Here is a 27,417-nt window from a genome sequence, read left to right as displayed (position 1 = left end):
GCATTATTTCTCATAGCTCAAAGGCAGGAAAACCAGGTTTACACCACTAATGCCATCAGCATAGCTGTGGTACTGGGCAGCTCTGCAGGAACCAGGAGTCCTCACAGTAGCTTTCTCAAGCAGGTTTTTGCACATTGGCACCAGTCTCCCTGCTATTACAGTGACACTGCCAGGGACAGCCAGCCCAGCCAGGCTAAAGCTATTCTGAGTGTATTTATGCAGGCTAAAAACTGCACAAAGCAGACACTTGGGTAGCACCAGGCTTTAGAACACCACCATGGGGTACAAGAGGCAATATTCTCCCAGACCTTTAGATTGTTTATTTACCCACCTCAGTTCATCTCCTTCTTAGCAGTGATGGTCCCAGTATAACATTTTTAATTTAAACTGTGGCATTCTGGCAACCACCTCAAGATAGCAGGGTTTCTTTTCGAACTGAGGTTAACAGTCTGAAAGACTCAAGCAGCCTGAACAAGTGAAACCCCATAGAGACAGGAGGTATCATTCCCAGGGGTTCAGCTGCAATATTAGAGGCATCCCCAAGGATGCAGCTGCACGGTGAAGCCTTTCCTGCCAACACATTTCAAGCGCACATGGTGAAAAAGGTAGAGAAAAACCTTGACTCTACCAGCAAGCGTCCTTCTGGCTGGCTCAGGGAAGACAGCTTTGCTATGTCAGTACAGCCGAGACAATAACCCCATTCTCCAACGGGGCAGAAGCCAAATTCTGCGGGAAAAGCGACAATTCAGCACTGCATGACCGCGGCATCCCGACCCCCGGAGCACGGCCGGAGCCCCCAGCAGCGCCGAGCATCAGCTTACCTGGAGCGGCCAGCGCTGCGGACCGCGGCCGGAGGGGAGGAGGGGGAGGAGGAGGAGGAGGAGGAGGAGGAGGAGGAGGAGCAGAGAGCAGGGAATTCTCCCGACCCCGCAGCTCAGCACCCGCTGGCCGGAGCCGCCCAGGGCGGGCGCGGAGCTCAGCGGAGGTGAGAGCAGAGAGGAGACCCCTTCTTCCCTTCTTCTCTTCTTCCCTTCTTCTCTTCTTCCCTTCTTCTCTTCTTCCCTTCTTTCCTTCTTCCCTCCCTCCGCCCCCGTCCCGCCCCTCCAGAGCTCTCCCCGCTCCCCGCCCGCTCCCTCCGCATCTGCCCGGAGCATCCCACCCTTCTCGGGGGAAGAGACGGGGGACACCCGCTGGAGAAGATCCCCGAAGCTCCCTCCAGGGAGAGGGGGATGTCCTCGGCAAACAGCTTTTGTTTTTCTTTTGTGTCTTCCTTTGTAAAGGAAGGAGCCGCGAAAATAAAGATGCGGGCAAACAAGTTTTATTTAAGAGCGTGGTCAAATGTTTGGCCACGCGGGGCTCGGGGGATGGGGAGGGAAAGGCAAACACAAGCAGGGCAGGTTTCATCGCTGTTTCGGGCTGCTGCTGCTCAGTGTGTGAGGCTCTGGAGAGACAGGCACCGCACATGGGCAGCGGGAACAATGACTTTCACAAGCGGCAGCGTGTTCATTGAATTACTTGGTAATTCAGGCCCTCTTGAAAACAAAAGAGCGTGTTGAACGTGTGCATCAACACAAGAGCACACAGCTGTTCTGTTCAGAGCCCAGCACCTCGATAAACCCTTAGGCTACAAAGCAATGGCTCATCTCAGGCTCCTCACCCTCCCTGTGGTTCCAATAACTGGTTAAATCAAGCTGTTGGCGAGTGCCTCTCTAGGCTGTACTCCACCTCACATCAGCCTGCCAGCTGTGCCGAAAAGCAAAGCCTGCACAGAAATCAGGGACGTGCATGCTCAGGATCTGCAGAGGCCTTAATTATTTCTTGTTAATTGGAGGTAGACCTGCTTAATTTTTTTTAGACCTGAGTGTTGAAAAGTCGTTTCCTACTTTGAGGACTGACAAGTTGCAGATGAGAAAAGTGCTAATTGGACTATAAGTATAATAATCCTACGGCTGTATTGCATTTAAAATCCAGTAAGAGCTACTACAGAGAGAGACTGTTTGATCTTATCTGAAATCAAATATTACTGTTGGTGGAGTGCTCGGTCCTTATAAAAAAGGAGCTTATCCCTCTGAGGTGGGAGTGGAGCAGAATGGACAAGAAATTGGCTGCCATCCATCTCACATTTAGGCTGTCAACATTCTGAAAGCAGCTGAGTAGGTGCTGACTTAGTCTTGAGTGGGTTTCTTTTCCAGAGCATTCCCCTCCCTCTGCCACGCTGCAGTAGCTGTCACCAGTGCTGACCTGGATTGCCATGGGACTCCCTGCTTTATTTCACCCTGAGGTGCTTCTCTGAGCTTGACTCAGCTGCAGTTTCTTCCCCAGGACTGAAAGCAACAGTGCTCTGCTCTCCAGTCCCAGGGAGCCCAGGATTTTCCCAGCTTTTTCACCCAGCAAAGCAAACAGCTGAGCCACATAGGTAACCAGGTAGGATGGCAGCAGTAGAGTCCTCAGGATGTTAAAGGTCTGGAGCATCAGGTAGACATATTTCCAGGTGAGAGAAGAAAGTGAGGTGCAAAACAGCTGGGGAAGGAAAGGAAGAACAGAATTGTCACTGCAATGATGTCTTTGGAAGAAGTTCCAGTTTCAGAGGAATATACAGGATTTTGAAACCACCAGTGCTTGTTCCCTTCCCTCACCCACCCAACACAACAAATGTTATGTCCTACAAAAGACAAGTTCAAGCTGCTGTGTTCAAGTCAATAGTTGTACATATGAGGAATCCTAGGAGAACCAAATGGTACCCTAGACAAGACCAAGCTCATTGTTATCACTGCTAGCTTTTGAAAAACTGCAAAATTAATGAATGTTAAATAAATTGTTACTACACTGATTTGGTACCACCTTGGTGGTGTTAACGGTCTCAAAAATGCTTTCAACTGAGATATTGCTGATGCCATGCTAAAGCTCAGCTTCAGGGTGTGTTAGTCAAATAACTGCAGCAGTTTAAGATGATTCCAGTCCTTGGCTAGTCCGGCCTAAGCAAGGTTAGCACTCCAGCAGAACTGGTAGAGGGACACATGAGTGAGTACCTCAGTTGCTGCAAGTCAAAAATCCCAGCAATGTAACTGAGCAGACAGAACTGGGGATAGTGAGAGTGGAGGCACAGAGCAGCTTTCCCTTGTGAGCCCTTTCTGCAAAGGAACAGACAGTCAAGGCACAGGGAAAGAGAAGACAGACAAAACATGAAGCTCTTCCACCACTTGAAATTTATCTTTTGGGATTTGTGTAAAGCCTAAAAGGATTAGGGCTGCTGTGTTTGGAAAGAGACTTCTGGCCTCAGTTCTTATTGAGCAAGTGAAATACATCTTATTTTCAGTCACATGCTCCACCATAAGAAATCTGAAGCAACTTTTAAAAGTATGTAATATCAGCCATAAATACCAGGAGAGTTTCTACACAGTTGAGTTAAACTTCTTACCTTAGAGGAATAAGCAGAAAATTTTTTCCATTTTAAATGTAGCTCTCAAGGACTTTTAAAATGTGCATATACATTTAAATAAATATACACACACATATTTGTGATAGTCATTCTGCACAATTTTATGTTACCTTTACCTCATCTACAATAGGAGTCATCACAAAATAGGGAAGGCAGAAAATAAAACCTCCTGTTAGTTATTAACCTGGCAGAAACCAATCTTGGAGCTTTGTCTTACCCAAGAGGCCTCTGAGTCAGGCAGAGGTGAAAAAAGTCAGAGCTGAGGCACAAAAGCACTAGATATGCAAGGAGGCAGCCTGATCCCACTACTCACCACCAGGATGTTACAGAAAATGCTCTTTTCAGTAGGGAAATATCTTATCTTCTGCCTCTGGGAGCAGCTGTTCAAGGTCACAGCAAGACTTTGCTTTTGGCTTTTTGGATTTAAGCTCAGATAAGCAGGTTTGGGCCTCAGTCTTCCCACAGTTCCACTGGACTGTGACTCCTCTTGCATCTCTGTACTGGATGCATCACTCTGGTTTTCTTCCTCTGTTAGTTCATCTTCAGAGTCAGAATCAGGCTCATCAGGAGATTCTGTCTTAATCTTTTCTATTCTGGGCATCTGTGCTAGAAGCAGGTTTAAAATGAACATGTAAAACACCTCTATGTGACTTTTTTCCCATGGCTGCAAGACTTGTACGTTCTAGTACTTGTACATCTAGGAGCTGGACAAGGTTTCTCTGAACTTTTTCCATCTGAAATAAAGGATTGTCAAACCAAACTAGACAATAAAAGGCCTTTACAAGTGTTTAATTTTATCTAATTAGCTCTTAATAAGCAATTATATTAAAGGAGGAGCTGAAACACTTCCTTTTTACTTGTGCTTGCTGTAAACTAGAGTAAAAGTAGTGGATATGACTGGTCAGGGCGTTATTAAAAAGAACACTTATTTTTAAACCTGAGAAAAGCTTTAATGTTCTTATTCTGTAAATATGCCAGTATGTAAAAATTTAGTGATGTGTGTAGTCTTACTGGTTAAAATGTAATTTAGAGCATTTGTGGTAACAGTTGGAGGCCTGGTGCTAAAAGCAGTCACTACTGCCAGAAATTGTGAATGTAAATGTAGCAAGAATTACCTAGCAAGAATTACTCTGTGCAGACAAAAGCCTGAGCACACAACTGCAGTGTAAGGATGTGGTACAGCTATATAAAATAGATATTTTGTCCCTGATTTTGAACTTCCTCAGCTGGGATTAGATTTTTTTTCCCAGCATTAGAGCACAGTAGCAAGGTTTTATCCTCACGAGTGCAACAACAAGCTTATTATTAGTCTAAACCAAAGCCTGTTACTGGTTGCTGACATGTTAGAAGAAAGAATCAGGAGTGGATTGGAAAAACAAACTGGCAAAATACATAAATAAATGAAAATACACGTCTTGCTCCCTTAAAAACTTTCTATCAGCCTCAACATAAAAGAATTTCTTACCAGCTCCCCCAATAAAACCCTCCACGCACTCCCAAAAAGGAGAGGTGCAAGAGAACCATGAAGCCAGAATTTCAAGTGTACAGAATTAGAGGATTAGGCTTGCTTTCTGGGGGATTTTTTGAAATAGAAACCTTTAAAAATTACTTGTGCTTTGTCTTTCTTAAATCAAATTACTGCTGAGAAAAAGGGAGAGTGTAAGAAGGGTATGAGGCAGCTTGGTTGTCTTCTAAGCATATTTAACAGAAAATCATCATTTGTTTGGTTTTTCTATATGCTACCACCAGTACTAACAAACCTTCACTTTCCTCCTGTGACAAGTGGCATTAACCTAAAAATAGCCAGCAGAGTGTTTTAAGGAGGAAGTTAACTTCATGCAGCAGCATTTTACCTGATCAACCTCCCAACTTACCTTCATTGAGCAGCAGCTGTAGCCAGATAATGGCGATGATCAGCAGCATTACAAAAGGCAAACAGAACCAGAAGAAAAGCAGTGGAAAGGTCAGCTCGTTGACCAGAGGAACCAGGGGATACCTCATGGCTTGCTTCAGGTTACGCTAAGTTTAGAACAGCCCGACTGCTCCCCTTTCTAACCACTCTTAATAACTCTCATTGCAGCGCTGGTGGTCACAAGAGGAGTGATAAATCAGCAGAGGGGACAGCCCCGTGCTGGGGAGGGAGCAACAGGGATTAATGGGGGATAAGAACAACTGAGAAAGGCCAATCAAGTTACATGTTTTCTTCAGCTGCTATTTAAAGGATTAATACAGGTTAGGAAGCTTTCGAGGCTTATGTTAAAACTGTAGTTATAGTTTTGTCTTTGGATACAGGGGAGGTAACCAAGTGCTTCGGCAACTTTGAGACTGAGTAGCCAAGGTTGCTCCTGAGAATAAAACAGATTCAACCCTCCAGAGAGGGGTAGAGCATGGGCAGCTACAAGATACTTCTCCCTGGCTCTTATTCATTGTGGAGCACAAATATGTCCCATATAGACTCTATTTTTAGCCTACTCCGTATATCCTCATCTATTAGTTAATCCTTTAGGGAAATAAACCTTTATATTTTAATTGCCCTTCTGTCTCCCTTCCCTCCAAGAAAGGCAACTAGCACATTTCATAGGATATGTATTGACAAAAGTATTGCTTAAGAGTAAAGGAGTTTAGTAGTGATCAAAGGAACCAGATATGTGACTTGATAACTTGATATTCATCACACTGTGTGTTTCTCCTTCAATAAAATAAAGCCATAATCTACTGTTTACCTCACAGAGGGTTGTTTGGCTAGATTAATTGTTTGTGTAGCTCTCAGGAGAAGAGAGCGGTGATGTAAATGCACATTACAAATGATTGCCTGCATCCTGAGCATGTGCTTGTTTTAATGTAGGAACAGCCCCTTGAAATGAGCCTTTTAATCCCAAGATCTAAATGAACTCTGCAAATTCTTATTAATTCACATTAATAACACCTCTGCAGGATAAAAGAAAGCTATTAGCCTTGCTCTGTGCATTGAATAAACAAGTGAGAAAAGCCATTGCTGCCCCAAGCTTCAAGAATGCTCAATATTTGAGTCCCCATTTCACACAGTGGGGATGGTGGGTTGGGGGCACCTCTGGAAATCAGGCTGTTGCTAGTTTGTCTGCAGAGGCAGTGCTGAGAGGGATGGAAAGGAGCTGAAGCTGTCATCTGTTTAATTCTAATTACAAATTGTGTCTCTTAGTCACATCACTGGAAGCCCTTGGACTCCACGCTGGCTCTCACTGAGCTGAGCCAGCCTGGGACGTCCTTGTTGCCATGTCAGGATGGATCCCACCCTGGAACCCCATTTCTCCAGGGAATAGGGGTTGAAATAAGGGGGAAAGGCCTTCCCCATTCCCTGCATCTCCAGAGGGGCTGGTGGCACAGGAGTGGCAGACACCTGGGCTGTGTCAGTGACCTCCTGGCAGGTGGCACAGCCCAGGGCTGTGGGGTTTCACCTCCACACAAGTCACAGCCATGGTGGAGGTTTCACAGCCCAAGTTTAAAGGGCAGGGGGGCCCTATGTGAAGGGTAGCAGAAGTTGAGCCCAGCCCCAGGCTGACAGTGATACCCACAAAATTGGATTTATTCCCTGGTGTGCAACAAGCCAAAAATGTCACACTCCAGAGTTCATTTCATTAAACATTCAATAAATATTGTTTATTTCATAGCCGCCCTAGCCTGGGTGCTCAGTGGTGTTCCACAAATCCAGCACACCCCCATGGACTTTCCCTGACATTATTTAGACACAGAAATTCAAAGCTAGTGACTTTCCAAGCACAGCCCCTCTGTTAGGACTGGTTAGTAAATTCCATGCAAGCTACACCAGCCCAGCCAATTTCTGTGCATTCTCAGGGGAAGGGTCTTTTTTAGTGTTATAATGAACATGTTCAGCTCTAGGACACAAGGACCTTGTGAATATTTTTAATAGATAGATAGACATACATCAGCATCTTCCTTTGCTACATCCTTGGAGCTTATTAGCTTCAGGATATCCTTGATGAAGGGATGATCCTGCCTGTTCCACTGATAAGGTCTCCTTTTGCTCATTAGATTTGAAAGCATACAAAGGTCTTACATCAAAAAACATCCCAATTTAAGATAATTTAGACAGGTTCCACCCTGGGGGTGCTGGTGGACAGAGGCTGAACATGAGCCAGGTGTGCCCAGGGGGCCAGAAAAGTCAATGGTGGCCTGGCCTGACTCAGGAACAGTGGCCAGCAGGACCAGGAAAGTGATCCTTGCCCTGTGCTGGGCACCGGTGAGGGTCACCTCGAGTCCTGTGTCCAGGTCTGGGCCCTCAGCTCAGGAAGGACAATCTCTGGGGCTGGATGAGGCTCTGAACTAGCTGACATGCTTGTGCTAGGTAGTAGGTTGAACTCGATGATCTCAGAAGCATTTTCCAACGCAAATGATCCTGTAAGGAATGCCAACAGGTTGGAGTAGATGATTGTCCCCCTCTACTCTGCCCTAGTGAGACCCCACCTCAAACACTGCACACAGTTCTGGTGTCTCCAGCATCAGACGGACGTGGAATTGTTGGAGCAAGCCCTGAGGAGGTCACAAAGCTGCTAAGAGGACTGGAGCACCTTGAGACAGGCTGAGAGAGCTGGGGCTGCCCATCCTGCACAAGAGAAGGTTGTGTGGAGCCCTCACGGCACATTTCCAGTGTGTGAAGGAGCCACAGGGAGGCTGGGCAGTGACTCTCCCTCAGGAACTGCAGTGAGAGGGAATGGGTACAAATCGAGGGAGGGGAAATTCAGGTTTGATATTAGGAAGAAATTGTTTTACTGTGAGGGTGGGCAGGCCCTGGCACAGGGTGTCCAGAGCAGCTGTGGCTGTCCCTGGATCCCTGGCAGTGTCCAAGGCCAGGGTTTGGAGCAGCCTGGGACAATGGAAGGTGTCCCTGCCATGGCAGGGGCTGGAATGGGATCTTTTAAAGCCTTTTCTATGATTCTGTGCTGTGTTGGCTGCTTCCTATCCCAGCGATTAGGTCTCGTCTCCTGCTGGAAGCACACACAGAGCTCACATGACGGAGCACACTCATTTAAGATGATTATTTTAAGCCCCCGCGTCTGGCGGCAGCGGCGGCCCGGAACCTCCGTGCGGGCCCGAGTTCCCGGCCGGACGCGGGCGGGAGGCGCGCCCGCCATGGCGGCGCCCGCGCGGGTGTTCGCGTTCCGGGACGTGCGCTGGGCCCCGGACCCGGTGCTGGCTCCGAGCGCGGCCGTGCGGAGCCCGCAGCCGGCGCCGCTGGTCATCGACAACGGCTCCTTCCAGACGAGGGCGGGATGGGCCTGCCCCGACCCCGCCGTCCCCGCCGAGCCGCTGCTGCGGTTCCGCTCGCTGGCGGCGCGGAGCCGCGGGGCCCGCGGCGGGGCCGGCGCAGAGACCCAGGTGGGGAATGACCTGGGCAGCCCCGAGCCCCTGCGCTGGCTGCTGCGCTCGCCCTTCGACCGCAACGTGCCCGTCCAGCTGGAGCTGCAGGAGCTGCTCCTCGACCACGTCTTCCAGCGCCTCGGCGTCTCCTCGCAGGTACCGGCGGGCCGGGGCTGAGCCGCCCGCGGATCCCAACATGGTTTGGGTTGGAAGGGACCGTGGAGTGCACCGTCCTCCACCCCCTGCCATGGGCATGGACAGCTTCCACTGCACCGGCTTGCTCAGATTTCCGGGCAGCCTGGCCTTGGACGCTTCCAGGGGTAAGGCAGCCACAGCTTCCCTGGGCAGCCTGTGCCAGGGCCTCACCGCGCTCACACAACAGGAATAAATCTAATATCTAATCTAAACGTACTCCCTTAAACTGCCTGTTGGGTAATGCTCTTACCAGTGGTGTTTACTGACCACCTGCATACCCAGCTGTGTTAAGAATTGCTTCTAGATCATGGAGCTCTTGTTATCTGCCTGCATGATAACATCAGTTTGAAAGCTTTACTCAGAATGGAACTGAACTTCCACTAGTTTTCACTCACTTCCTCATTGCATAGATTTTGGTTTCTTAGATTTTTAATAATTTATATATGCCTTTAAAAGTCCATTCACTTTCCCCATTATGAGTTTATTCTTTGGTTGAATTAACATTAAGATCTTTTTTACCCCCTTAAACACCAGATATAATTTAACTTTCAGGATTAATACCCTGCACAAAAAGTGCTTTCTCGTGCCCATTTTGGAGGAGTTGTTGATGATGCTTAAAGGAAGAAGCGGAGATAAATAAACCTTGTATTTTCCCTTCATACCTTTGTTTTTTCCCCCTTGTCTCTCCCAGGGCTGCGTGGATCACCCAATTGTTCTGACAGAAGCAGTTTGCAATCCTCTGTACTCAAGGCAAATGATGTCTGAGCTCCTCTTCGAGTGCTACCAAGTGCCAAAAGTGTCCTATGGCGTGGACAGCCTGTACAGCTTTTATCACAACAGAAGGCAGAACTGGCCCTGCAGTGGCTTGGTGATATCCTCAGGGTACCAGTGCACACACATTCTGCCAGTTTTAGAAGGCAGGTGAGTTCTGGGTGTCTTAAGTCTGCTGTAGCCACTGGCTTTTCAAGTCATGTAAATACCTGTTCCTCCAGCCCTGCACTATTATCTCTTGTATTCATTAATATTGATGAGTTAAAACCAGGTCTACAGATTTTGCTAAGTTCTGTTGAGTTTTGAATTGGAAGAAGCAGTGCAGCTCTTGTAAATGTTGTGTTTTAGTTGCTAATTGTGCCTTGATGTGTACTTCCAAAGGGGGAAGGGGATATGTGCCCCAAGTGAAACTGGGCATTAAAAAACATACATTAGGTTTTAAAGCAGCTTTAGGACAAAGTGAAGTGCTCTGTGTGTGAGCCTTCTGCAGTGCTTGAGGCTTTTATCATTCTGATTATTCTGCTACATTGCTCTATTTTCTCTTTTTACTTTTTTCTCTTTTTTAATCTTTACTGGGGAAGATGGCTTTATTATATCTGGTAACAGTTTCAAATTTTCAGGGTTTACACACGTCCAACCACAAAGCATTACAAATGTTAAAAAACTACTTTTAGTGCCACTACCTATCACTTCTCTTGTTAGAACAGAACATCTTCTTGCTGTAGCCAAAATTATTTAATATTTGGGGTTTTTAAAAGAGCAGAACAGAACCTTTCAGAGTAGAACAGTGACCACAGCAGTGATTGTGCCGTTGCCCAAGAAAAGCAGGTGCATTAGATTCACTGGTAACTGAACCTTGAAATATTTATCTGTGAATATTCATCTACAGAAATCAAATAATTCAGGGGAGAGCAGGAGCTCTGTTTGATTTCCTGTGAATTCCCCCAGCCTGAGCTGTGCCTGTTTGCATTTTGAGGCTGGATGCCAAGAACTGCAAGCGCATTAACCTGGGGGGGTGCCAGGCTGCCGTGTACCTGCAGCGGCTGCTGCAGCTGAAATACCCCGGGCATTTCGCAGCCATCACGCTGAGCCGCATGGAGGAGATCCTGCACGAGCACAGCTACATCGCCCAGGACTACATAGAAGGTAAAACCAGCTCTAGTTCACCACCAGGTAGTGCTCAAGCACACTTAGTTTGTCCTCTCTACCCCTTGTTTCGAAGCTGGCTCGAATTCTTCTGGAAATATTCTACTGCTGTTTTGTTTTCTTTGTGGTAACCTGCCTCATGCATAACAGTGGTCTAACATTTAAAATTAAGACAGAAATGAAATTTAAGTACTACTACTACTACCAAAAAATATGTATTGGTTCAAATTTCTCTGTGAATAAAAATTGTGATGCTTTCAGTGGAAAATAATTTAAAATGAGCTTATAGTTTCCTTTATACATCAACAAAACCTTTAAGTTGGTCAGGATTTCTGTGTTTCCTATCTGCTTAAAGGTTTTCAAAGTTGCACAGGACATTTCTTATGACTTTGTGTGAATTAAATAAGTTTTGAAATTTCCGTGGCAACTGTCATCTGAAGTAGTGGCTAAAGAAAAGTGTTTCCTTTAAATTTGTCACTTTTGAGTGAGCCTTCCTTAGAAATGTGTGAGAGCTCTCCCTCCCCTTGGGCAGAGAGACTTCAGTGTGCACTTGTAGTACTTGGTGTTTCCTGGAGGTCAGAGCTGCCTGCACTGGGTGTGTGGCCTGGAGGCAGTGCTCAGAGGGAACAGCCAAGCTTGGGAACAGCTGCCAAGAGGTGACAAAATTCTGTGCATGCACTATTTTTGCCTTCATTCCTCACTTTTCATCCTTCACGCGGGGTGCACACAACACGCGAATCATTTTGGGCTGCCAGAACAAAAAGTTCCTTTGCTTTTCAAATGCCCAGAGCTGCAGAAGTGGCGGTGCCCAGAGTACTACGAGAACAATGTGCACAAGATGCAGCTGCCTTTCTCCAACAAGCTGCTGGGCAGCACCGTGGCATCCGAGGAGAAGCAGGAGAAGAGGCAGCAGCAATTGCGGCGGCTTCAGGAGCTCAACGCGCGGCGTCGGGAGGAAAAGCTGCAGCTGGACCAGGAGAGGCTGGACAGGTTGCTGTATGTGCAGGTAATGAAGGCAGAGTTTCGGTGTGGTATCTTGGGAGGAGGGCAGGCTGCCCTCAGAGCATTGTCAGAAGGTCACACATCATGGTAAGGAAGCTGTGAGTGTCGTGGGTGTTTTCTGATAGGAGCCTGCCAAGGTTACTTGTGAGATAACAGATTATTGATGCAGGGGTGTTTTCAGTTTCTGAACAGCACTTCTTTTGGGAAGTACTTCAAATTCTGTCAAAGTGTGCACATCATAGTCTCTAGCCATTCAAGCAGAGTGTCTGTACATCACTGCTGAATTGTTCATCACAGCTGACTGTCTGTCCACAGGAACTTTTAGAAGATGGTCAGATGGATCAGTTCCACAAAGCTTTGGTGGAGCTGAACATGGACTCTGCAGAAGAACTTCAGTCTTACATCAACAAATTGAGCCTGTCTGTTGAACAAACGAAGCAGAAAATCCTACAGTCAGAAGTCAACATTGAAGTAGATGTTGTGGATAGCAAGCCAGAGGTAGGATGCTTTCACCAAGTTAATCCTCATTTTATCTGTGAAGGAATTAAACTTCTGTGCTTACAAATGTGTCCCTTCAGACTTCCATTGATGATCTAAGCTTTTTCTTTAACACACTGCAAGTCATTATTAAGTTGGCAACTGCTTCTCTCTTTTCAGAGAGTGTCCTGAGACAACCATCCTTAATCTTCAGTAGCCTTCTATTAAAGATATAGGGGAACCTCTCAGTCTTCTTGTTAAAAACAGTATTTGTTTTCCTTTCTGTTCTTCCCTTTCAAGTGCAGAGAACTTGATGGTAAACAACCAACCCAGCCTTCATTGTAGCTGTCTGGTTTTGGTGCATTTAAGCAGCATGTTCTGTTTTGGTTCCTTAATGAAAGAACTTGGTTGTTGGAGCTGTCTTGAAGATGAGAAGCTCCTTGTCTGCTTTGCCAGACTCACACAGGCCCAGCACACAGCAGCTGCTGCCAAGAGGTGCTCTAAGGCTGCTTGTGCATGTGCTTTTAATTGCCTTTCAAGTCATATAAGACAGAGCTTTTTTAGCTTTATCAGCCTGTGTTCAAGGAAAAGGTAGAGAGAAAAACAGAAAATGGAAGCAGAGAGGAGAGATCCTTATTTAGTTTCCCCAGAGAAGCTGTAGCTAGACCATCCCTGGAAGTGTGCAAGGCCAGCTTGGCCTGGTCTAGTGGAAGGTGTCCCTGCCCATGGCAGTGGGTGGAGCTGGATGAGCTTTTGAAGTCCCCTCCAACCCAAACCATTCCATGATTATATGATTATCAGTGCAAGAATCAAAATGATTGTGCGTCAGCAAAACTGAGGGAGATGATGGGCTTATGACTGTGGTGAAGAATCTTCCTGCCTTCTGCCAAAAGAAGGTATTCTAGGAAAAAGAATTGAAAGATTACCAGTTACCTGTGCTTTTTCTCAGTGATTGTGCCTAAACTCCAACATCTCCCACACCCCTGCTCTTTGCTAGCTGCAGTCCCAGACCTCAGAATGAATCCACAAGCTTTGCTGTTTGGTCTGTGCCTTGAGAGAGCACTTAGAATTATCACAAAATCCCTTTGTAATACCAGGTGTTCAGCTGAGTTGTGTGTATCTTTCTGGTTTTGTTTTTTTTTTCCTTTTCTTATAAGATATAAAAAGAAGTGCATTTAACAGGACTACATGAGACATTTTTTGCTGTAAGGAACGCTTGTTAACTTCAGTTTGGGTAGTTGAAAGTGGCTGAGTACATATAAAATAGATACTTAAGATGTTTGTAGTTCTTAATTTTAGCTCATCCTGGAATTGCAACAAATGTTTCAAGTTTAAAATAACCAAAGCAAATATTTAGCAATGAGGTCCCAGAGGTAACATTGTAACAAAAAAATTAAGACATTTTAGAAGCTGCTCCTACCTCACAGCAGGAGTCTGGTAGGATTTTGAGCGGTGCTTTTCATTAGGAAAGAGCTTCACTTCTGTGTAAAAAGGGAGTTTGGTGCATCCTGTGAGCAAATAGTAGACAGTTGAAACTCTCAAAAATTGTGTGGTGGCTTTGTAGCTAGCAAATATTTGTTTTCCAGTCCCACACAAGCAAAATAGGGAATTTCATGGTAATTATAGAGCAGTTAGAGGTGCTGGGAGGGTACCAGGTTTTAACCAATATAAAAAGTTATTTTACTAAGTTTTAATATGCTGTTATGCTTAGGACATGACTGCCTGGCATCCTGGCAGTCAGCCTGGTGACTGAGGCCCGGATTTCTGAGCTGGCATTGGGATAAATTTCTTGGAAGTGGTTGATTTTTGTGCTTTGCATGAATGTCTGTATTTCTATTTCCTGGGCATGTTTGCTTTCAGGCATGTTAAAGAGTTGAGATTTGAGAAAACTGAGTTTTCCAGCCATGTTGCCAGAATTGAAATCACACCTGAGCTGACCTACCATAACATAATTGCTCTGTTTCCAGACTCCTGACTTGGATCCACTGGGCAGTGAACAGTCCCTGGAGGATGTGGAGAGTATTAATGAGTTTGAACCTTTGTTTGCTGAGGAGCAGCCTGAAGTTGAGAAGCCTGTTGCTGCAGTGCAGGTTTGGTTTCTGTATTTACACTTTGTGCCAGGGGTTTGCATCCCAGTTGTCCAGCCAGTCTGCTGACATTTCTCCTCATGCAAACATTGTTTGCCTGCTCTGGGAAGAAATGCTTAAACTACACGAAAAGGACATTAAGAGAGAAATCCTGGCAATCTTAGCTGGTGGCTTAGGAAGAGAATTCCCTTTTGGCTCACTCTGCAGGCAGTGCCTGGTGTTGCAGTGCTGTGCTATTAAGGGAAAAAAGTTCTGCTCAAGTGTTTTTGTCTGTGATCCATAGCCCGATATCCCAGTGCACACAGCTTTCAACTTGGGAGCTTGAGCCTCAGAATTAAGTGGCTCCAAGCAATCTAAATTATAGAAAAAGTCCAGCTTCCCTGACCTTCTAGAACCTTTAGCATAATGCTGTTTCTCTGTGGGAGCATTACCATCTTGGTTTTTGTACAGAATTGTTTGAAATGTTGCTTATTCTAGAATATTACTGTTCTTTACCATAATTTCCCACTGCTTCTCCACATTTCATAGCCCGTGTTTAACCTGGCAGAGTACCACCAGCTTTTCCTTGGCACTGAAAGAATCAGGGCTCCAGAGATTGTCTTCCAGCCCTCCCTGATAGGAGAGGACCAGGCTGGTATAGCAGAAACCATGCAATATGTCCTTGAAAGGTGAGTTTACAGAACTATTTCCTTCAGACAAGCTTTTCTTCATTTGATACCAGCTTTTGAAATCCTGGGGGTTTAGCAATAATTTGAGAAAATATGTTGGATAGTTGTTTTTGGTGGGGGTCAAGCATTGTAGGTTAGATATGTCTTCCTGAAAGCCACATGTAACTCTGCTTGTTTTGAGTCAGTGAGTCTACAATTTGATCAATAACCCTATCAAAGAAAAATGTTTGAGCACACACCTCCAATATATGTATATTTGTAAATTACAGCTACTACTAAACTAATATATTATGAACATTTTAAAACACACACAAAAATAGAAATTAAAAAAGAATGAGATAAAGGTGAAATAAACACTATATAAATGTATTTATCAATTTATCTTCCTACACTCCACTGGATTGTTTTACATAGACCCCACTTTGGAGATCCCTGGTCCAGCTAATTATTGGGGGAAACAACAGACCCTTGCAACAGTGAGCTGGCAGTCTCTGGTTTTGGGAGCCCAAAATCAGAGGTAACTTTTTAGATTAAGATACAGGCACACCTGCTGGACATTTCCAGACAAAATAGCATTGATGAAATATCACCCCTTAACTATATCAAACAGGAGATGACATTTTCTGAAAGGTAAGAATTCCAGCCCTAGAAAGAAATCCAGTTGTTGATTCATGGGGTACTGAGTGCTTTCAGGATTTTTTTCTGCCACCCCCTTAATTTCCAGAAAGCAAACAAAGCTCTTTGTGCTAGGAAAATGAAGTTTTTCAAAGTGAATCCTGGGAAAAGGTATCAGTATTCCCCACAGCTGTTTTAATTCATAGGGCAGATGTCCTTGAGAAAGGCTGAAGCTGTTCCTGTACTTCACAGATATTCAAAGGAACAACAGGCTATCCTTGTCCAGAATGTTTTCCTCACTGGTGGAAATACAATGTACCCTGGACTGAAAGCCAGAATCCAGAAGGAGCTGCTGGAAATGAGGCCATTCCAGTCATCCTTTCAGGTGTGTGTATTGCCATGATTATGTGAACAGCCTGTTCTGTGTTCACATGTAACTGGGTGAAGTGCAGAGCAGGGGTACTTAGAGCATGGGCATGGAGAGGGTTTTAAAGCAAGACTCTGCAAACAGCTTTTTGACCTGAAAAGGTGCAGGTTAAGCAAAGATTCAGTTGCTCTTTGTGAAGACAGCATAGTGAGTAGAGAAAGGGAAAGTCTGCTTCTGCTAAAGGACTAGGCACACAAAAGCATGTTCAGCTGGAAATTTTCAAATTGGTTGCTTAGGAATTGATAACAATGTGAAAACAGACTTGAACCCATTCCTAACATTACTCTTTCTGAGAGACACTGAATAATCAGCTCAAATTTCTGAAATTCCATTGTTTTTGTCATATACCATTGTAACCATGGTAAAAAGGGCTTCCCTTTCCTGTGCTGAATTGCCATTGTTCTGTTTTCCTTCCATCCAGGTTCACCTTGCTTCCAGCCCCATCTTGGATGCCTGGTACGGGGCTAGGGACTGGGCAGTGGAATACATGAGCCGTGAGGAGGGCTGGATAAGCAGGAAGGACTATGAGGAGAAAGGGGGGGAATACCTCAAGGAACACTGTGCTTCCAATGTCTACGTTCCCATCCGCCTTCCCAAGCAGGCCCCGCGGGCAGCAGAGGCTCCCAGCAAAGCCTCGGGCACAGGGAACCCCAGTGAGCAGGCATAGCCCTGTCCTTGGCACCCCCAGCGCTGCAGGGAAGAGTTCCTGAGTGCAGCAGGGCACAGCCTCACTGGCTGCTGGAGCACCGAGATCCCATCCAGGTCCTTGGACACGCTGGCACGGCTGGAGCAGCTCCGTGCTGCTCAAACACAGCAGCTCATGGAGAGGAAAAGTGCTTCTTCACGACTGGCATAGTAATGCTCAGGGGTTTTGGAGAGTGTACGTTTTACAGCTTTTTAAAATGTAATAAAATGGCCTGTTTTTATATGGTTTTTATTGCAGCAGGGCTGTAGCAAGCCGGGCAGCCCAGCAGGTGTCCCCCTTGCCCGTCTCACAGTCGTCTGTCGGGACATGTCGGGCAGGTCGTGCTGCAGGGCATGGGGGGCTGAGCTCAGCCCACCTCCCGAGGCCTCCTGTTCATCTCCTTCCTGCTAAACCACCTCCAGTTAACCAGTGGGTACTTCTTGTCTCCATCGGTGTCAGATACTGATGTTGTGGTTGAAACTGGAGAGCTGGGCACACAAAGACACAGCCCTACATAAAGCACCGTCCAGAGGCACTGCCAAGCCTTGTGCTGCCCTTGAGTGGTTCTGCAGGCTGAGCAGGGCAGCTCTCTGATGGGACTTTTTGATCAAAAAGTTGTCGTAGCAATAAAGCAAAACTTTTTTGCTTTACCACTAACTTACGTGTGTCAGTGATTTCACCTCTTTAGAGCTCTGAGGATGGATTTGATTGGTTGTACCTTAAAAACACAGGTTGGCAGCCAGGCCCCTGTCCTGCTGTACAATATGTTCCAAGTTAAATTTGCCTGGGGATTCAGCTGTCACACTGAACAGCTTGTTGCTTTCCCAAGAGAATAATCCATATTGAATGCTGTACCCAAACCTAAGGAGGCTCCATCAGTTTGGCAAAAGCTAGAAAAGGGAAGGTGATGGGGAAAATATCCAGACTGTGACTGATATGAAGAAGGTGTAGAGGTGGTGGTTTGGTGTCCCCAAGGGCTGCAGAGCATCAAGGTGAGTTGTCAGCTGGCAGATTCAAAGCAAAGAGCACGAGGAACTTGTTTGTGCTGAATTTGGTTGCCACAGGATAAGATTTTTGGATTCAAAAGTATTACTGAGATTTACAATTTAAAACAACAAAAGAGAAATTCATGGGCAAATATTGAGGTCTCTCCTGTGCCTTGAGTGTTCTTCAGGGAGCCTGTGAGGGCAGGGTTGGTGCAGACCTGCTCTGACACAGTTCCTGTGGTTCCCAGCACGGGCCAGTCCCAGAAGGGAGCTGGCTGCCTCCAGGTGACCTCAAGTTTGGATTATTGATCCTATCCCTGGCTGCCTGGAGGTTTTAGGACAATTAAGGGAGTTCTATGTGTGGTAAAGAATGTGGAAAAACATGCTATGCTGAAACCAGGGAAGCTACACTCCAACATGTCTTTTCTGATCTCAGTAACCTGGAGTAAACAATGTCCCATTGCTGTTTGACCCCTTTCTGACCCATCTTTAGCTACTTTAGGCAGAGGGACTACCAGAGTATGGAAGTAGCTCTGATATTTGGTGTTGCCTGCTAAATAGATAAGTGTGCTGTGCATAAAACTGTTCCAGAATGAGGGCCTGAAAGGGCATCTCTAATGCATGATTATGTGACTTCTAAATCTTTGCCCAAATTATGCCAGCCACTTGCATTAATTCAAAGCAGAGCTGTCTAATTCTGCAAAGAGGTGCCAGAGCAGCTGCTTAAACAGCTTTAAGGAAGCGTAATTTTATAATCTCCTGAATATTAACTGTTAATTTGATATTTTGTGCCACAGTAGCCAGAGTAATTGATGAACTTGGACAAGGTGATCACTGTCACAGGCTGCTCTGGGTGTGCTGGTGCCCATTCAGGTGCTTGGAGCAGCACCATGAAAAGCTGAACGTTGCAGAATGGGATGAATTTTACTCATTTCAGTTCAGTTCCCTGGTAGTGATTTGCTGTGGTGCTACCTGAGCCTTGGTGCTGGCAGGAAGGAGTGTGTGGTGCTGAGGGCAGGAGGACACATCAGTGTCATTTTGGACAGTGATGTTGGAGTCCTTGTGCAGCTGCACCATTGTGACACTTGTGGCAAGGTTTTCTCATCCCCATGTGCAGAAGAATTTGGTTGTTTTTCATGTAAGTGGCACAGGGCTCTCCAAACCCAGAAGGATCTTGGGCTGTCTCCTGTCATTGGTTTATGCTGTCTGAGAGGGAAACAGGCCAAAAGTCACCTGCTAGGCCTCCTTTTAATGGGATTTTTGGCTGTGTGAGGAGCAGTAGGAGATAAAAATGATCCCGCTGTGGACAGGAATCTCAAAGTGCTGCTGTGAGGGCCTTGGGCAAGTGATGGCAGGGCTGCTGTTGAGTGAGCTGCTGTGCCAGCAGTCTCAGAATCAGTGCTGTGTTTATCCTGGCAGGTGTCCTCCAAGCTGAGCCAGGGCAATTGCCAGGTCTGAGATGGCCAAGTGGTTCCCATTTGGTCCTTGGTAAATGAAGTTCCACCTGTAAGCTGGTTATACGGTTCAGTTATGCCCTAATTTAGGTCAAAGAATATGAAGGTACAATTTCACAGCAGTGCTGAGTTTGGTCTATTTAAAAGAGAGCTCAAACTGGGTCCCACCTTTCACAGGGTCCCTAAGATCTGCCCTGGGTGGAAACACCACGTCAGTGAGCAGCCCTGGAGACTGAACATCCATCACATGTCCCATGTCCCAGATTTCCTTTGGAGCTGCTGACAAGCCTCGCTCTGGGGCTTCAAGGCTTATGCTTCCTGTGCCACAGCAACTTCAAACATGTTCTTTGCTAAATCTCTGCTAGGACACCAAGATTAGAACTCTCTGCTCTAGTTATTAATCTCTGGAATACTTAATGTGCTGTGTAAGACAGCATCTCGGAAGAAAGAGAAGATGCCCGTGAACTGTCACTTGAAATTTAGGATTATCCCTCCAGAGACAGCCCACAGTGATCCTCTGGCAGTCAGTCATAAACCACAAGTTTTGAAGCTTGTGTGGGATGAGCAGGGGAGAGGAGAATGCTGTAATGGATTTAACATTATCCCCAAAGTCATACAGTGGGATTTCCACCCGAAGGTTCGGAGTGCCAGGCACAGAGCAGCTGTGCTGATTGCCATTGCTCACTCCCACTGCTCTGTGCAGGGAGCGAGCATCAGCTGCAGCAGAACTCGCTTTCAAACGGCTCAGACCCTGAGCATGGTTTGCCAAGAGTTTTTCAGGCTCCTTTCATTCCATTTCAGGCACAGCTTCCTGTATGTGGCTGACAAACACCTTTCCCCCCTTCACGTTCACACTATCTCAGCCCTCATGTTAGCAAGGTGTCATGGTTTCAAGGGATTTTTTTGTTGTTTATTTTTAAGTTATATTGCTTTTTTTACACCCTTAGGGGTCTTTTCTTTCTCTTTTTGAGCAATGGACTTGGTTCTCGTTTTCTAATGCAGCAGAGGTCACGATGAAAGAACCATTTTCATGCATCCATCTCTAAGCAGTGTTTACTATGAGAATTCATGGTTGTTGCTGTGCCCTCAGTTCTGTGTCTCAGCAGAGTGGTTCTGGCTGAGGCTTTCACAGAGTGCACATCTTCTCTGGGGAAGGAGGAATGTCAAGAAAAATCATGGAGACTTGGTCCATCTGTGCTCACTGCACAGTGCCAAGTGGAAAAATCTTCAAAGCTCTCATTTCCTGAAGCCAACAGAAGTCTCAAGTGTGGTGAGAACCACTTTGTGCAGATTTGCTTTTATTTGTCAGCAGTTGCTGTTCCCCACTATCAGAGTATGAAGTAAGCTGGATATTTATGGTCTGAGAAACCTTTGTGCTCTTAAAATTCTTGGCTTTAGTCAGGACAGTATTTTCTTTAGCTTTTAAATTATTTCAGAACTGAAGTGATGTATGAAACAGCTTCTCCCTTCATCTGACAGGAGGTAAATATGCAGTGCTGATGGGGAAAGCATTTTTGTGTTGTCAGTGATGTTCTGTGAAGGCATCCAAGTTCCTGCACTTCCAGTAGTCAGGCTGTTCTAGCTGGAGGAAGCTCATCCCCAGGGAAGCTTGTGGCAGGTCTGGCTGGAGAAATGAGCATCACAACACGCAAGGAAAAAGTGTGGCTTTGTTCAAACCAATGTCAAGTGAATTCCGGAGGAGAGAGACCTTTGGAAAGCTTCTCTTGTTTGGGCTTTTTGGGAATCTAGTGGGTGATAGAGTATTGGATGGCAGGGAGACCATGGTGCCTTGGGTTCCTTCCTTGTTTAGGTGAAGGGCAAGGATGCATGGTGAACCTCAGGGTGGGAGAAGGTTTGAGGGATGATGGCAACCTGCAGCCCCCAAAGCCTCAAAGCTGCTGTGGTGACACTTTCTGAGTGCCCTGATGCCCAGGAGGGTTGGGAGGCTGTTGGCTGCAGCAGAGGCTGTTTTTTCTCCTCTCTAAACAATCACCAGAGCTGTTTCTGCAGCTCTCCCTGGAGTGTATCCTGTGCTCCTAAATGTCTCCGTCTGCCAGGTGAGAAAAACGTCCTGCACAAGCTTGGGAGGCTGGGCACTCACTGCCTTGTCTGAGCTTGCTTGGTAGTGAGTTCCAGTCTGTGTAAACAGTTTTTGTCTGGTCTTATCTGTCCACTAAACATTTTGATGTGGAGATTTTGTTCTTTGGGGTGTTTTCATTCCCTTCAAAGGAGAAGGGTAATGTGTAAAACTGTCCTGCCTCACTGACACTTGTTTCTGCACCTGAGCAGAAGCCCCACTGCATCCAGATGAGGAACAGTCCTGTTGGTCTGATCTTCCTGCTGTGCTTCGAGGGCTTCACAGGGCTTCTCCACACAATTTCAGAAATAACTCAGTCCCTGCTAGAATGACCAGAAGTCCCCTGTGGCACACAGAACTCTCTGTCACCCCCTCACCTTGAGCACCAGCTGCCTTCCAGCATTTTCTCTGCTGCACTGAGATAAATCCACCTGATCGAGAAGCCATCAGCTGATAAACTCTCAGTGCTCCAGAAGTAAAATGACTTGAGAGGGTCCCAAAGTGCTTTCTTGAGCACACCCACAGTGACATGTCACCCTTAAACTCAGTTTTGTGTTCCTTGTGCATTAGCACATTTCTCCTGGCTGACATTGCTTCTCACCTCTGGGAAACATTTCATATCCTCATCCTTAGATCAGTTTATTTTTCCCTCTCTACAACTTGGCTAAAATATACCCCACTCCTCCTCTCACCCCAGATTCCTGCCACGTACCTGGCATTCTTTCATCCTTAATGAGATGAAGGAGTGGGGAATTTCACTCTCCTGGAATTTTAGAGGAATACTAAGTGGATTTCTCATGAAAAGCCCCATTTAGGATACGAGCCTCCCTGAAAGATAGCCCATGACAGTGAACCTCGCTTTTGCTGGTAATGGTGAGCAGAATTTTAACTTCCCTATTCAATAACTGCTTTCTACTTGGTTGTTACAATTGTCATTGATGGAGACCCTGTTGGAGAAAGTTCCCAGCGGATGAAGCAGAGATTTGCATCCTTGCAAAGATGGGGAGACCAGCGGAACTCGGGCTGCAACAGGGCCAAACTCTCAGTATAGACAAGACACCATAAAGGTGGATAAGTCAAAATAGCTTCATTCAGACTCAGTCATTAACTTCCCTTAATAAACAGAAAGGTTTGTTGGATCAAAGGTTCCTCCAGCCTGGTCCTGCAAGTGACCTCCAAGGGGAAGTATATGAATAGCAGCAGTGTGAAGCGTGTGTTAACAGGGAGAGGATGGTAAATAATGGTAAATGCTAACACAGCCAGAGACACAGGAACGCAGTGCTCCTGGAGCCCTTACACGGGACCCAGAGCCCTGTCCTGGTGGACAGGACAGGCTGAGGTATCCAAAGGACAGAGCTCAGCAAGGACGGTGGGTTTGGAGCAGCAGCACCAGGCTGGACAGAGCATCCCGTTGTTGTGCTGGGCTGGGGATGCTCGGGGCGAGCAGCGCAGGCGGGAGCGGCAGCGAGAGGGGCCCGGCTGCAGCCTCGGCTCCTCGCCTGGGGGCTCCGGCTTCCTTTCATCCAGCTCCGCCGTGGCACAGGGCCACGGGCTGTGCCGAGGAAACAATGGAGAGGAAGGCTTTGATTCCAGCAGCGATGGACACCCTCCTGCTCCAGGGTGGTGCCCATGGAAGGAACCGGGGGCTCGGCTATTTGCTTTTATCCTTTGTTAACCGCTGGTGACTTCTTGTTGTGGGAACTGCTGCGACTGCTCTGGAGGCTTTATTTATGCTTTTTGCCTGACGTGGCTCGCAGGAGGCCTTTGATATTCAGCCCCGGGAGTGTCCCCTGGCCTGGGAACGGGAAGAGCTGAGCCGGGCTGGCCTCGGGCACATCCAGCCCGGGCAGGGGCTGTGTCCTGCTGTCCTGCACCGCACACTGTCCAGTACACATCATCAGATATCACACATCAATCACACAGAACACATCACACAGCACTGTCCCAGCCTGTCCCGCTGTCCTGCACCGCACACTGTCCAGTACACATCATCAGATATCACACATCAATCACACAGCACACATCAGTCACACAGAACACAGCACACAGCACACATCACACAGCACACAGCACACAGCACACAGTACACATCACACATCACATCACACATCACACATCACACAGCACGCAGCACACATCACACATCACAGCACACAGCACACATCACACAGCACACAGCACACATCACATCACACATCACACATCACACAGCACGCAGCACACATCACACATCACATCACACAGCACACATCACACAGCACACAGCACACAGCACACATCACACATCACACATCACACAGCACACAGCACACAGCACACATCACACATCACACATCACACAGCACACAGCACACATCACACAGCACACATCACACATCACACATCACACAGCACACAGCACACAGCACACAGCACACAGCACACATCACATCACACAGCACACAGCACACAGCACACAGCACACATCACATCACACAGCACACAGCACACAGCACACAGCACACAGCACACAGCACACAGCACACATCACACATCAGTCACACATCACACAGCACACAGCACACATCACATCACACAGCACACAGCACACATCACACAGCACACATCACACATCACACAGCACACAGCACACATCACATCACACAGCACACATCACACATCACACATCACACATCACACATCAGTCACACATCACACAGCACACAGCACACAGCACACAGCACACAGCACACATCACACATCACACAGCACACATCACACATCAGTCACACATCACACAGCACACAGCACACAGCACACAGCACACAGCACACATCACACATCACATCACACATCACACAGCACGCAGCACACATCACACATCACAGCACACAGCACACATCACACAGCACACAGCACACAGCACACAGCACACAGCACACATCAGTCACACATCACACATCACACATCACACATCACACAGCACACAGCACACAGCACACATCAATCACACATCACACAGCACACAGCACACATCACACAGCACACATCACACAGCACACATCACACATCACACATCACAGCACACATCACACAGCACACAGCACACATCACACATCACACAGCACACAGCACACAGCACACATCACAGCACACATCACACATCACACATCACACAGCACACATCACACAGCACACAGCACACAGCACACATCACACATCACACATCACAGCACACATCACACAGCACACAGCACACATCACACATCACACAGCACGCAGCACACATCACACATCACAGCACACAGCACACATCACACAGCACACAGCACACAGCACACAGCACACAGCACACATCAGTCACACATCACACATCACACAGCACACAGCACACATCACACATCACACAGCACACAGCACACATCACACATCACACAGCACACATCACACAGCACACATCACACATCACACAGCACACAGCACACAGCACACATCACACAGCACACAGTACACATCACACAGCACACAGCACACAGCACAGATCACACAGCACACAGTACACATCACACAGCACACAGCACAGATCACACAGCACACAGTACACATCACACAGCACACAGCACACAGCACACATCACACATCACACAGCACACAGCACACATCACACAGCACACAGCACACAGCACACATCACACAGCACACAGCACACAGCACAGATCACACAGCACACAGTACACATCACACAGCACACAGCACACAGCACACAGCACACATCACACAGCACACAGCACACAGCACACAGTACACAGTACACAGCACACATCACACATCAATCACACATCAATCACACATCACATATCACACATCATCACACAGCACACATCACACAGCACACAGCACACATCAATCACACATCACACATCATACATGAATCACACATCACACAGCACCCAGCACCCAGCACTGTCCCAGCCTGTGCTCTGCCCAGCACTGCCCTCCTGAGCCGCAGCCGTGTCCAGAGCAGCTCAGAGCAGCTGGCGCTGCTGCGGGGCCGCCAGGGGACGGGATGCGACCGGCCACTTGTGGCAATTTGTGGCTTTTCGATATGGAGCTTTTTGAGCTGGGTTGGTGCTTCAGGTTGGTGCCTGGGAGAGGTGAGGGACACCCAACATGTGTGATCCAGGCCCCTTCCCCAGGGGCTGCTCTGAATCCGGGCTGCATGACCATTCTCCAGCTCCCGGGGGCTTGGCTTGCCCCTGTGCTGTAAAACTGACACATCCGTGCCTTTTACCTCAGCTCCTGCTCACAGGAGGCTGCTTCTGCCCCTTCCTGCCCACATCCATTTGTCTGGGTACTGAGTGAAAACAGCTTTTATAATGATGCAGAAATGGAGGGAATAACTCATATTTATGCTCCCCCTGAGCCCAGTCGCTTGAATGCGTGCTAGAAATCTCAGTGAATGCTGTTGTTCACCACACACCAGATTCCCCAGGCAGCAGAGATGACAATTCCCAGGAACCATAAACCCCTTGAGTGTGTTTACCCAACTCAAAGTGCACTTTATAACATTTTGTCACCTTCAACCCGCTCTGCAATTTTACATGCTGGGATTTCAAATAGGTACAAGCACTGGTTGTACTCTGAGTCTTACAGAGAGCTTGGAAATGTGTTTTTAATTGTGAATTTAGGAGGAGCTGCAGATGGGAGTTCTACAAGCAGTGCTACTTCAGTCACAGGAGCCAGCAGCCACCAACAATTGATTTTATCAGGTATCAAAGTGCACCCTTACACTGGAAGCAGGGCTCAGAGAGGGATTTTATCTCAAGCTCTGGGCTTTATGGGGAGGGGTTAAGTAGACATTCACTGTTTCAAGGAGAACTTTAACTTTCAAGTGCTCTCCAACACCCCTCTGCATGGCCTGGCAGTGGGGACTGAGCTTCAGAGCCACGTGGGAAGTGGGGCTGGTTCACATGGGAGCGTCCCTGCTCTGGAAGAAGTAAATATTAAGAAAACAACAAAAAAAGCACCCCTCCAAACACCACTGTTGTGATTTTGAACCCAAAATAGCAGTTTGGTGTTTCCCATAGAAGGAACCCTCTGTGACTCGTTCTGAGCAGCCCCACTGACCATTTCCTATTTTTCTTCCTTGTAGGCGGCTGTTTGGGCAGCTCCAGCTCCTGAATTGGAGGAAGTGTTTTCCTGAAATGCAGACAGAAATGCTCCTGGGTTTTCTGGCTCAGGAAATCAGTCCTCAAATCTGAGACTGGCTTTGGAGCCACGGACACCAGCAGTCCCCACCAGGCTGGTAAGAGCCCAGTGAGTCCAGCCCTGCCAGAAGTGATAAATTCCTGTTCTCCTGCTCTGCAGACTTCATGTCCTTGACAGATTTTTTGTTTCCTGGGCTTTGTCAGAAAATGCCCAACCAGGCTGTGCCTTCCTTTCAAAAGAAGGCACCATGACTTAAATCTAAGCAAAAAAACCCTGGTATATTATTATAAATTTACATATTATTTCAGATCTTCCTGGAAATTAAAGCAAATGTTTATTTTTAAAGTGTTTTGCACCTCCATGTTTCTGCTTGAAAATAAAATGGTTGTACCTCTCCCAGTGTGGCATCAGTTTCTTCTGAGATGTATAATTCAAACATTTTGAACTTAATGCAAGCTTTTAATGCCCATTTTTAGTAGCTCTGCCACAACTGTTTAGACATAAAAGCCATTTGATTACAGCTTTATGTTAAATGAGGAACCATAATTAATATGATCATGTTTAATTTCTTCCTTACTGAGCAGAACAGTGGAATAATTTCTCCAGAGAAAAGAGAGTTTCCTCAAGTGAGTAAATGAGAAGATTTTAAAAATAATTTAGCTATTGGAAAGAGAAGTTAAAGGCATTAGATAGGATCAATGCAGGATATAAAATACAGAACTCCCTGCTTGAGATGTGGAGAGAGAACCCCAGGGAGCATCATTTTGTGCCCACAGCATCCTCCCTCCCTGGTGTTGTGGTTTCATTCCAGCCAGCATCTCAGCCCCATGGAGCCACTTGCTCACT

At 46.8% G+C, this 27,417-nt stretch overlaps 4 protein-coding genes across 10 annotated transcripts in view; 2 read left to right on the top strand and 2 right to left on the bottom strand.

The window, feature by feature from the left end:
• The window catches only part of ARHGAP40 (Rho GTPase activating protein 40), a 36,589-nt gene extending 35,442 nt beyond the window's left edge, over positions 1-1,147 (bottom strand). For 2 of the 7 annotated variants that reach the window (XM_086853370.1, XM_086853381.1), the window contains exon 1: positions 629-818. The gene's annotated coding sequence lies outside the window, so the exon portion shown is untranslated. The other 5 variants (XM_086853376.1, XM_086853382.1, XM_023939927.2 and 2 more) reach the window with 5 other exon arrangements.
• Positions 1,148-1,302: 155 nt separating this feature from the next.
• Positions 1,303-8,540, bottom strand: ADIG (adipogenin). Its single transcript, XM_023939923.2, has 3 exons — positions 5,314-8,540; positions 3,753-4,045; positions 1,303-2,520 (listed from the first exon to the last, which is right to left on the bottom strand). Exons 1-3 carry the CDS (start codon positions 5,438-5,440, stop codon positions 2,272-2,274), a joined length of 669 nt encoding a protein of 222 aa, XP_023795691.1. The 5' UTR covers positions 5,441-8,540; the 3' UTR covers positions 1,303-2,271.
• ACTR5 (actin related protein 5) lies at positions 8,539-17,524 on the top strand. Its single transcript, XM_023939922.2, has 9 exons — positions 8,539-8,950; positions 9,681-9,910; positions 10,737-10,906; positions 11,695-11,912; positions 12,224-12,406; positions 14,353-14,475; positions 15,001-15,140; positions 16,008-16,140; positions 16,604-17,524. Exons 1-9 carry the CDS (start codon positions 8,567-8,569, stop codon positions 16,847-16,849), a joined length of 1,827 nt encoding a protein of 608 aa, XP_023795690.2. The 5' UTR covers positions 8,539-8,566; the 3' UTR covers positions 16,850-17,524.
• On the top strand, positions 17,195-26,969 carry LOC147650188 (uncharacterized). Its single transcript, XM_086853415.1, has 3 exons — positions 17,195-17,205; positions 24,557-26,132; positions 26,516-26,969. The coding sequence occupies exons 1-2, from the start codon at positions 17,195-17,197 to the stop codon at positions 25,539-25,541; spliced, it is 996 nt and encodes a 331-aa protein (XP_086709541.1). The 3' UTR covers positions 25,542-26,132; positions 26,516-26,969.
• Positions 26,970-27,417: the final 448 nt, after the last annotated feature.

This window comes from Cyanistes caeruleus, chromosome 16, assembly GCF_971803275.1.
Source record: "Cyanistes caeruleus chromosome 16, bCyaCae1.hap1.1, whole genome shotgun sequence".
NCBI classification, from domain to species: Eukaryota; Metazoa; Chordata; class Aves; order Passeriformes; family Paridae; genus Cyanistes; species Cyanistes caeruleus.
Note: the sequence above shows the minus strand (reverse complement) of the source record. Positions and strands in the feature narration are given on the sequence as shown.

Bases quoted from the DNA above. Each gene is read 5' to 3' on its own strand.
- ADIG (XM_023939923.2), bottom strand. From the start codon at position 5,440: ATGAGGTATCCCCTGGTTCCTCTGGTCAACGAGCTGACCTTTCCACTG. The intron at 4,046-5,313 runs GTAAGTTGGGAG...ACCTGCTTCTAG, and splicing joins ACAGCTGCTGCTCAATGAAG to CACAGATGCCCAGAATAGAA. The intron at 2,521-3,752 runs GTGAGTAGTGGG...TTCCTTCCCCAG, and splicing joins TTTTCTGTAACATCCTGGTG to CTGTTTTGCACCTCACTTTC.
- ACTR5 (XM_023939922.2), top strand. From the start codon at position 8,567: ATGGCGGCGCCCGCGCGGGTGTTCGCGTTCCGGGACGTGCGCTGGGCC. The intron at 12,407-14,352 runs GTAGGATGCTTT...CTCTGTTTCCAG, and splicing joins TTGTGGATAGCAAGCCAGAG to ACTCCTGACTTGGATCCACT. The intron at 15,141-16,007 runs GTGAGTTTACAG...TGTACTTCACAG, and splicing joins ATGCAATATGTCCTTGAAAG to ATATTCAAAGGAACAACAGG.